At 41.8% G+C, this 11,542-nt stretch overlaps 1 protein-coding gene across 1 annotated transcript; it reads left to right on the forward strand.

Moving 5' to 3' along the window:
- The first annotated feature begins 3,936 nt into the window (after nucleotides 1–3,936).
- LOC129339244 (olfactory receptor 6N1-like) lies at nucleotides 3,937–4,761 on the forward strand. The gene has a single exon (XM_054993835.1). It carries the CDS (start codon nucleotides 3,937–3,939, stop codon nucleotides 4,759–4,761), a length of 825 nt encoding a protein of 274 aa, XP_054849810.1.
- Nucleotides 4,762–11,542: the final 6,781 nt, after the last annotated feature.

Below are 11,542 nucleotides of genomic sequence, written 5' to 3' on the forward strand. Positions count from 1 at the left end.
AAATGCCCCTTCTGGAAGTGTCGTGACCACACCTGTTGGGAACGTGTGCATGTTGTGCATTCCTGAGGCACCTGCCAGTAGCAGGTAACCTCCAGGAGCTCGCCATCCCCTGCCAATTGTTGGGCGATCTGTGGACAAGGGGGCCAGTCCCTGGGAGTTTGCCCATTGCTGACAGGCACCTTGGAACCCTACTAAAGGAATATACCAAAATGTCCATCTAGGAGTTTATTCATAGCTGTGATGAGATCTGAGATCAAAGCAAGATTTTGTAAAGCAGTTGTCATCATGATGTATACCATCTAGTCCCATGTAGGAATCTAAATAACTCTGCAGTGAAGCCCTTAAGAGCAGGCCTGATTTCCAGCAGTGTCAAGTAAGTCAGGTTTTTCTGATTTTCATTTTTATTTATTTACTGTATTTATTTACCCCACCCTTCTCCCCAATAAGAACAAAAAGTGGCTTACATCATTCTCCTTTCCTCCCCGCCCCCCCTAAAATCCCTGTGAGGAAGATTAGGCTGACTTTGAGTGACTGGCCCAGGGTCACACGACAAGCTTCATGGAAAAGTGGGGGTTCAAAGCTAGTATACCGGTTGCTGAGTTCCGGTAACAAGTAACAGCATCTCTTCCAGTTACTCTGAATAACAAGGCCAGGGGAAGTTCCAAAGTCAGGTTGTTCAGGCTGAGGTCACGGCTTCCAGCCATCAGTCTCTTAAAATAAGAAGCCAGAGAGGGAGTATCCAAAATTCAGAATCGTTCAGGCTGAGGTCAGGTTTTTTAGTAATCAATCCAGGTAGTGTTAGCAGGTCAGCATCTCAATGTACACTATTGTGCCCATGCTGAGAAGCATCTCTCTGGAGGCTTTATAGTCTGCATGTCCATATGTTATGCACCCAGCTAGCTTCTCAGGCACAGTCCTGTAAAAACTCATCTTCACTGTTGGCAGGCAGCTGCTGTTGAGCCAACAAGTGTGCACTGTGCCATTTGCTTGTAATTTGACCCTTAGTCTTCACCTATGGTATTCCAGAGGTACTGGTGATCCTGGAGGGCTGGAAGGGGCTCACTGGCCACCTGCTGGGTCAGAGCTGGAGGATGGAGGTGCTTCTGTTCTGACCCACCTTCTAGCTGTAGGTCCTGGCATGCCTGCGCCTCGTTCTCCTGCTGGTTGGCTCCTGTCGACCATGGACTGGTTAAGTAGGGCCCCTCCTCCTCTGAGGAGTCCTCACTGTCACTGAGCCCTGGTTGCACCATGACAGCTGGTTCCCCCAAATTCTAGTATGACACTCTTAAGCAGTACACCATACTGCATATGCCAGTGTAATTTATTAATTTATTTTATTCAATTTATACCCTGCCCTTCCCGCAAGCAGGCTCATGGCAGCATCCAACAAATATACTGTTAAAATACAATAAGAACCTCATTAACACATTAAAATTCAGGCACCATCAGAAAGACTGACTACTGCAAAATCATTATAAGCCCTGGCACCACCATGATGTAACTCAAGGGTGGCTGCAAAAGGAGAGTTTGGTGGTCAGGACAAAAACTGGTCCCTAGTTAAAGGCCTGGTGGAACATGCAGTCTTAAGATGCCTAATTGCATCTTGTACTCTGCCTTGAGTTTCAATGAGAAAGGTGGGCTATAATTGAATTCAACAAATGAACAAATAAATCTAATAGGTCTTTAATATATATATTACATATACATATATATCTTACTCATGTATATCTTTGAAAAACCAGACCTCCCACTCATTAATAATACTACTTAAGTCCCATCAAGTAGCAACTGACAAATGGCAACCCTTGTAGGGTTCATAGTGTTATATTTTGTAAATCATTTTTTTTTATCAGTACATTCCCTTTGGGTATTCAGTTGTTTTCTTTATCAGACAGAGATGAAAAGAGAAGAAAAAAATTATTTATCATTTTAAAAATACAATGAATCTCCATATGATCATGATAATTATCTTTAAAGAGCTCACTTGGGCAGATCTCTAGGAAGGAGGCATTTACATTTTTGAAGCCTTAATTATTTTTGTATTTTTGATGCCTTAATGAGTAGTGCATCACATGTTCTAGAAGGAAAATTTGTTAATTGTTCTGACATTCCTTCCTTAAAATCTCAGGGGATTGCTCTCTGTAAACAGTCTGTTGCTCCCCTATATAAAGCCTCTTTTGTGTAGTGTAGAAGACCTTGAGAAGTAGAAGGATTTGATAGTCTCCACAAGGACATTTTAGTTGTTCCATATGATCGCTAATGTGAAGTGTGAAGCAGTTGTATGGATCTACATCTCAATGGTTCTTCACTGATATCAGCTGTTGTATAAAGGTAAAAAATGTTATTATGTTATCACAGTCTACCAGATGTTTGGACTGGAATTTTTGGTCCATCGCACACTTGGATTATATCCAAGATGATGATGATGATGATGATGTCACTGTTATTGTTGTAATTTTGATAACACATATTACATTATATGAAAATCTTACTTTCTCCATTTAAGATTGCATGCTTCTCAGAAAGTACTTCTGGGAAAACTTTTAAGTCTGGATCCAATGATGCCCCTACGCTGTCAAAAATAGTCCATCAAATGAAGAGTTCTTCAGTTGGTGGAAGGGGGCTTCCTTGTAGGGGAATCCTCATTTGTCCGCTAGAAGTAATTGTTATTGTATAAGCTGCTTGTACGTTAGAGCTTAGTTTGTGTGAAGAGGGGGAGGTAATCTATTGTAAGGGTTGCATTGTTTTGGAATCAGATTAAATCTTGTCTAGAGCTTGCTCATGTAAGTAATAAAAATAAGTTTATTTTGAGGTGGAATACCGTGGAAAAGGTGAGTGGAAATTACATTTTTGTGATCTTTGACTACATCTCTAGTTATCTCCTTTAGAAAGTACCCTTATATATATTCACCCTGCATTATAGCACAGAGACCTAATATTTTGCACATGTGGTCCCAGAATCACAGAGTTGGAAGGGGCTATACAGACATTCTAGTCCAACCCCCTGCCCAATGCAGGATGAGCCTAAAGCATCCCTGACAAATATTTGTCCAGCCTCTTCTTGAAAACTGCCAGTGAAGGGGAGCTCATCATCACCTCCCTAGGCAGCTGATTCCCCCTTTGAACTACTCTGAACGTGAAAAGGTTTTTCCTAATATCCAGTCAGTACCTTTCTGCATGCAATTTAAGCCCATTGCTTTGAGTCCTATCCTCTGTTGCCAACTGGAACAGCTCCCTGCCCTCCTCCAAATAACAGCCTTTCAAACATTTAAAGTGAGCCAACTAACTTTTCTGCTTCTAAAAAAAAAGGAGGGGTCCCCTTTGATCACTCCAAAGTGTATCCTTGAGATCATCGGACTTGCATGGTCAGCATTTTCTCATCTTGGAGGTTGTAATAAGGAGGACAGTTAGAAGAGGCTGAATGAAAAAGCAGGCTGGATCCAACTCATGAAGAGATGTTGGGTTGGAACCAGATTACATTTTTCAGTAGAACTTTTCTGCCTCTCTGCCCACTGGAGCTCCCCAATCTCTGTGAAATGCTATTCCTGGAGGATACGGGACCCTGAGGAATGGCATTAGGAGGTCTGCAGGGGGAGGTAGAATTGGTGGGCTTTGCCAGTGTTGTCTGGATGCAACACAAGTGAGATGGTTTTCCCATTCCGATAAAATATATGATGGTGTTTTATAAATCTCAGCATTAATTGTAGGAAAGATGCTACCAAATTATATTTAAGTGTATAATGATTTCTAGGCTTTGGATATTTCACTTGGAGACCTTATGGATCTTTAAATTCACTTTCAGTGATTGAAACTATGGAGCATATGGAGTTGGATAATGAAACAGCAATCACTACATTTATTCTTCTGGGATTTGGGAACGCCCCTGAACTTCAGATACCTCTCTTCTTGATTTTCTTAATAATCTATACAGTGACCATGGCTGGAAACATCATCATCATTGTGTTAGTAATCATGGATCACAACCTTCACATTACCATGTACTACTTCCTTGGAAATTTGTCCTGTTTGGAGAGCATCTACACATCAACACTCCTCCCCAGGATGTTGGCCAGTTTCCTGACAGGGGACAGAACTATTTCCGTTGGGGGCTGCTTCATCCAATTTTATTGTTTTGGTACAGTCGTGGTTGCTGAATTATACCTACTGGCATCAATGTCATATGATCGGTATTTGGCAATATGTAAACCCCTCCAATATGCAACACTCATGAGCAGAAGACTCTGTTTTCTGCTGTCAGCTGCATCCTGGCTTTGTGGGATAACGGTTATGACTTTAGTCATAAGTTTGATGTCTCAGCTAAAATTCTGTGGTCCCCATGAAATTGATCATTTCTTTTGTGAATTGACACCAGTGATTAATCTATCCTGCAGTGACACAACTGTGGTGACATTGGTGGGCTTGACAGTTTCTATCATAAATACAGTTCCTTCTTGTCTTCTGACCCTGCTGTCTTATGTGCGTATAATTGCTGCTATTGTACAAATTCCTTCTGCAGATGGGAGAACAAAGGCCTTTTCCACCTGTTCTTCCCACCTCATTGTAGTTTCCATATTTTATGGTTCATTGATATTTGTATATATACTACCAAAGAAAGAAACTTGGAGAGACGTGGACAATATTTTCTCTGTCTTCTATACAGTCATAACCCCTCTAATTAATCCCCTTATCTACAGTCTAAGAAACAAAGAGATTAAAAAAGCTTTAAGAAGAATTGTAAACAAATGTAGGATTTTAAAGTGATTTGTTGAAAATGTAGTCTAATTAGACCAAACTAGTGTGAAATGAAGTCTACAGTGGGCAGCAATTTCTTACAGGTTCCTGAAGTAATTTCTATTCTATTTACATACTTTAGTGGAGATAAAATTGAATTGAGTAACAGCAAAATAAAAATCCCATTTCTTCCAAAATCTTCTTTATGTTGCTGTTGGTTCATCCACAAATCAACTATCAATATAATAGTAGTAGGAATATGCTATGAGTATTTCAGCTACTTTTTTTCCAAAGCAGTATTTGATAATTTATCACATAAGTATTTATTACTGGTGTGAAAATGTAGAACAAATGACCAATAAAGAAGATGGCCCAAATTGTAATTGAGATATCAAATAAGTAGCTTTGTAGTGAAACAGAAAACATTGAACTTTAGAACAGTAAACATTGAACTTTTGAACATTGAACAGTAAACATTGAACTTTTCTGAATATTGAAAATGTTTGCAAATCTCTAATAGTAATCATAATAGCCAGCGGGAACACTCTATGTATGTCATCTATATATATAATTGAGTAAGCGTGTTTCAGACAACTCACTTTATACCCTGGTGCACCACCAGAGGGCGCTGCCACAAAGTAAAGCCCAGATAACTCACCATATCACATCAGAAAACATGCCTTGGTGGGAAGTCCAGGCAGGGAACAGAAGCGGAGCAGGTAGCAATGTCCTCCCTGTGCCTTAACCCAGCCAATATTAGGTGTGGAGCAGGTGGCAATGCCCACTCCACCTTAACCTAGCTGATATTAGGAGCAGAGCAGGTGGCAATGACCACCCCTACTTCAGCCACCTGGTATTAGGAATGGAGCAGGTGGCAATGCCCATCCCCTGCATTAACTCAGCTGGTATTAGGAGCGGAACAGGTGGCAATGCCCACCCCCTGCATTAATCCAACTAATATTAGGAGCGGAGCAGGAGGCAATACCCGCCCCCTTTCAGGCAGCTGGAATCAGGAGCAGAGAAGGTGGCAATGCCCACTCTCTGCCTTAACCCAGCTGTTATTAGGAGCGGAGCAGATGGCAATGCCGGCCCCAACCTTAAACCAGCTGATATTAGGAGTGGAGCAGGTGGCAATGCCCTCCACTCTTTTACCCAGTTGGGATCAGGAGCAGACTAGGTAGATATGCCCACTCTCTGCCTTAACCCAGCCAGTATTAGGAGCAGAGCAGGTGGCAATGCCCATCTCCAGCCTTAACACAGCCAGTAATAGGAGAGGAGCACTTGGCAATGCCCACCTCCACATTAACCCAGCTGGTATTAGGTGCAGAGCAGGTAGCAATGCCCACTCCCCTTCAGCCAGCTGGTATTAAGAGCAGAGCAGGTGGTAATGCTCACACCCACCTTAATCCAGCTGGTATTAGGAGTGGAGCAGGTAGCAATGCCCATTCCCCACCTTAACCTAGCTGGTATTAGGGGCAGAGGAGGTGGCAATGCCCACCCTCACCTTAACCCAGGTGGTATTAGGAGCAGAGTAGGTGGCAATGCTGGCCTCTCTTCAGCCAGCTGGGATCAGGAGCAGAGTAGGTGGTAATGCCTGCCCCTGCCTTAACCCAGCTGGTATTAGGAGTGAAAAATGTGGCAATGCCCACCCCCACCTTATCCCAGCTGTTAAAAGTGGAGGAGGGGAAATGCCCACCCCCACCTTAATCCAGGTGTTATTAGGAGCAGAGCAGGTGGCAATGCCTGCCCCTGTTGTAACCCAGCTGGTATTAGGAGTAGAGCAAATGGCCATGTACACCCCCTACCTTAACTCAGCTGATATTAGAAGTGGAGCTGGTGGCAATACACCCCCTCCTTATCACAACTGGCAATAGGAGCGGAGCAGCTTACAATGCCCACCCCAGCCTTAACACAGCGGGTATTAGAAGCGAAGGAGGTCTTAATGCCAACCCACCTTCACCCAGCTGGGATCAGGAACAGAGCAGGTGGTGATGCCCACTCTCTGCCTATCCTAGCTGGTATTAGGAGCAGAGAAGATGGCAATGTCCACCCCTCTTCACCCAGCTGGGATCAGGAGCAGAGCGGATGACAATGCCCACCCCCTTCACCCAGCTGTGATCAGGAGTGGAGCAGGTGGCAATGCCCACCTCATGCCCTCACCTTGGTGGGATCAGACACAGATCAGAAGGCAATTCCCTTCTTCCCTTCACCCAGCTGGGACAAGAAATGGAGCAGGTGGCGATGCCTACCCCCTTCAACTTACTGGAATAAGGCACTGAGCAGGCAGCAATGCCCACCCTATCTTCACCCTGTTGGTATCAGGCGCCAAGCAGGCAGCAATCTCTACCCCCCTTTAACCTGCCAGAATCAGGAGCAGAGAAGGTGGCAATGCCCGCACCCCCTTCACACAGTTGGGATCAGGAACACAGCATGTAGCAAAGCCCATCGCCCACCTTCACCTCTCGGGATCAGGCAAGGAGCAGGAGGTAGTGCTCATTCCTCCCTTCACCCAGAAGGGAACAGGTGGCAATGCCCACCACCCTTCACCCAGCTGGGATCAGGCTTGGAGCAGGCAGCAATGCCTGCCCCCCTTCACCCAGCCGTAATCAGGTGCAGAGCAGAAGGCAATGCCCATTTTCCCTTCACCCAGCTGGGATCAGGAGCAGAGAAGGAGGCAATGCCTGCCCCCCTTTACCTGGTCTGTATCAGACATCCAGCAGGTAGCAAAGCCCACTACCCCTTCATGTTGCTGAGATCAGTTGTAGAGCAGGTGGCAATGCCTATCCCCCTCCTTCACTGGTTGGGATCAGTGATGGAGGAGGAGTGAATGCCTGCCTGTCCACCCTCCCCTTTTTAGAGCCCATTGTATTTTTTTCCCACAACGGGCTTCGTTTCTAGTTAAATAATGTTTTTCCCCTCCTGCATTCAGGTATTCCTTTAAGAATTAATTACTTTAATTTAAAAAGTTTATGTTTTATTACTAGGAGATAAAATATTTTATTGCCTTTGTTAATTCTGCTCTAAAATTTAGCAGAACTTGAACTTACCTCATGTTTTTTAAAAGAATGTGGTTAGTCTCAAGGGAAACTCTCCCCATGGAATCAAGCACAATATTCTCATTATGAAACTGTAAGTAATTCACTTATGGAAGCATGGAGAGTCTGATTAGTAAATGCAAGGAAAAATGTGGGGAAACCCAACACAACTCATGTTTAACCTGTGACAGCACTCACCTTTAAAATGGTGTATGTGTGTGTGGAGGCGGGGTCACAAGCTGGTTTGCAGAGTTGCAGTGCTAAAACTGAAAGCATTTGGGACATCTGTCTATTTAAATAATGTATTTAATTTTTTTAATGGGAGACAAGGGCTTGTCATCAGATGCTATGACAGGTTTTGTGAGCAGATGCAAGAGACTCAATGTTCATAAATCATAGGTGACAGGTTGCATCTTGAATGACATAAAATCAATGAAGAGAAGTAAGATAAGGATGTTTTATCTATCTTCCCTTATAAATATGTAATCTATTGGGGGTGGGGAGGGTGTTCCTGCCTCCTTAACAGAGGCAAGACAAAATTTCTGATCTAAACTATCTCAGGCTGGTATCATATTTACCATTTGAGGCAAGATACTGAAGTGGTTGATATGTTTATGTCTGCTTTGAAATTAAAATCACTTTGGTCAGTTTGTTTGGTGGCTTGTATGGAGAAAAGGACAAGGGAAGCGTGGCCCTCTTGGTGACTTTCATTATTGATGATCATCGATTCCTTTAGGACCACCATTGTGGATTAATTTATTCATTATTTTTTCTGTATTTCACCTTTCACTCAAAGGTGCTCAAGGCAGCTTACAAAAGGAATACCCACTGGCATCCCAAGACAAGTTAAATCAACACTAAAACCAAATCAAAATAAAAATATATTCACAATTAAAATAATACAACATTGACACTGCACTTTTAGGACAGAGAGGAGCACGTAGATAATATCAATGAGAACTCGTTTGAATGTTTACTTTTCTACTGCGACAATGCAATCTCAGCACTAGAATCATAAATAAGCAATTATCAACCCTGTAATTATTGAAATAACTGTGACTGACTCTTTCCTTTGATCATTTGCAAAACTAGATTTTTTTTTCATTATAGAGAGCTCATTACATAAAGCGTTAACAGTACATCTCTAAATAAGCCAAGGCTGACTAGAACAAACAGCAGGAAGGATGTTGTTGGTCTGATATTTCCTGCCAAGTTCTGCTATCATTTGGCCGTTCATCCTCTAGTTTGTGCTTAGCCTTGAATCAGTCTTTTAGCCAGGCTGCATCCAAGGAAAACAGAAGGATCATGAAGGAAACACAGTTTGCCTAAAATCATTCAGTGTTAGGCTACAGGGTTCACAAGCCCAAGCCATTTTTTTCTAAAAGTATGGTTTGGAAGCAGAAATGTACCTAGGACTTCTTTACTTATAGCAGGAGAGAAATTCTGTCTGGAAGTCTAAAGAAGTATTTTATTTATAGGTAAATAAGATATCTGGCTTATTCACAGAATGAATATTCTAGTCTTTCTATTGCTTCTCCTACCACCTGTCACCACTCCCAGAAATATAACAGCTAGCCATGCAGTAAAAAATGACCTTGTTCCTTTCTCTGAGTATTATGGGGTGGGGGACACTATCATTGGTGGTGGTTTCTCTCTCCATATTGCTGGTTGTGACCCTCCGACCTTTCAGAAGCCTTTGGGTGTTGTGGATATTTTCACAAAATGGTAAGCATATATTTCTTCTATAAATTAGTTCTTAAGCTTTAGATTTTTCATTCAGCTAGCAAATTTATATAAATTTGATGAAACAGCGCCATCCTCAATAACATGGATATTTCCATTTACTGCTTATCCCAACAATTTTAGGTTTTCAGAACCTAGCTATCATTCCTGGAGAATAATTTTCTTTATTGTATCTCACTGAGGACAATTGGTGGAGCTCGTATGTGTTTTAGCTAGCTTTCTCATTTCCCAGGAAACAACAGATTATTTGAATCTTATGGAGATTTCTGCTTGATCTTGCCTAATTTTCCTGTTCATTGTGGTCTAAATTTCGCATGGTGTTTGCCTACATAGGTCCCACAATCTCTGGGATTGGCATTTTGGTGTTTGAAAGGGGACCCTTACTCATACAGCAGAGGAAAAGCTCAGGGGATCGAATCTCATATCTCATTTGATAGCCTTTATTCTCTCTCTGTGTGTGTTATGTACTGTCAAATCACTTCTGACCTATGGCGACCCTATGAATGAAAGACCTCCAAAATATCCTATCGTTAACAGATGTGCTCAAATACTGCAAATTGGAGGATGTGGCTTCTTTTACTGAGTCAAGCTATCTCATTTTAGGTCTTCCTCTTTTCCTACTGCCTTCTACTTTTCCTAGCATTATTGACTTTTCCAGAGAATCTTGTCTTCTCATGATGTGACCAAACTACAATAGCCTCAGTTTTGTCATTGTAGCTTCTAGGGAGAATTCAGACTTGATTTGATCTAGAACTCACTTATTTGTCTTTTTGGCCATCCATGGTATCCACAAAACTGTCCTCCAGCACCACATTTAAAGTGAATCAATTTTTTCCCCTCAGCTTTCTTCACTTTCCAACTTTCACATCCATATATAGCTATGGGGAATACCACGGTTTGGATTATCTTGAACTTGGTTCCCAGAGAGACGTCTTTATCTTTTCTATTTTCCTCATAGCTGCTACTCCAAGTATCAATCTTCTTCTGATTTCTTCATTGCAGTCTCGCTTTTGGTTGATGATTGAGCCAAGGAATAGAAAATCTTGAACAATTTCAGTTTCCTCAGCTTTAAAATTCTAGAATTCCTCAGAAGTCATTACTTTTGTCTTCTTGATGTTCAGCTATAATCCTGCTTTGGCATTTTCTCCCTTAACCTTCATCAGTAGTCATTCCATATCTTCACTATTTTCTGCCAGCAACATGGTATCAATTGTTAATGCTCCTTCCACCAATTTTCACTCTGCTTTCTTCTATATCTAATCCAGCTTTCCTAATGATATACTCTGCATAGAAGTTGAACAGGTAGGGGGATAATATGCATATTTGTCTGACTCCTTTGCCAATTGGAAACTATTCTATTTTCCCATGTTCTGTCCTGACAGTAGCCTCTTGTTCAGAGTATAGTTTGCACCTCAAAACAGATGTTGTGACACTCCCATTTCTTTTAATATTCTCCATAGTTTTCCATGGTCCACACAGTCAAATCTTTGCTGTAATCTAGAAAAAACAGGCCGATTTTCTTCTGAAATTCCCTGGTATGTTCCAGGGAACATATAGAACATATTCTCTATAAAGCAGACAAATGGGTGGGTAGTACAATCCTTAATGAAGACATTCTGACTAAGAAAGGAAATTGGGACCTGCAATTATGGTTAAGAATCTGGCATCTAAGGAGAATGAAATTTAACTCAGGGAATGCTGTCAGTTGATGAAAATGCCTGGTGAAACTCTCCAGGCTTGACTGAATTAGTCTGTTTGAACTGAATTAGCCTTAAATCACTTCATACAATTCTTTACCATGTGCAGAATTTTCTTTTGTATATTGATGTATCTAAATGAAATGCCCATATATATCCAGCAGTATTGAAACATGGTTGACAAACAAAAGTTTGATTCAAGGTCTGTAGCACCTTAAAGAACAATAAGATTTTAAGGGAATAAGATTTTAAGAGTCAACTCTCCGTTTATCAAATACAAAAGAAATCTACCCCTCTTGGTTTGTGATTTCCTAGGTACTGAATGAGCGAAGACCA

This window comes from Eublepharis macularius, chromosome 12 (assembly GCF_028583425.1).
Source record: "Eublepharis macularius isolate TG4126 chromosome 12, MPM_Emac_v1.0, whole genome shotgun sequence".
Lineage (NCBI taxonomy): Eukaryota > Metazoa > Chordata > Lepidosauria > Squamata > Eublepharidae > Eublepharis > Eublepharis macularius.

What these genes read in the sequence shown, in the direction of transcription:
- LOC129339244 (XM_054993835.1), top strand. Translation starts at nt 3,937, where the DNA reads ATGGCTGGAAACATCATCATCATTGTGTTAGTAATCATGGATCACAAC.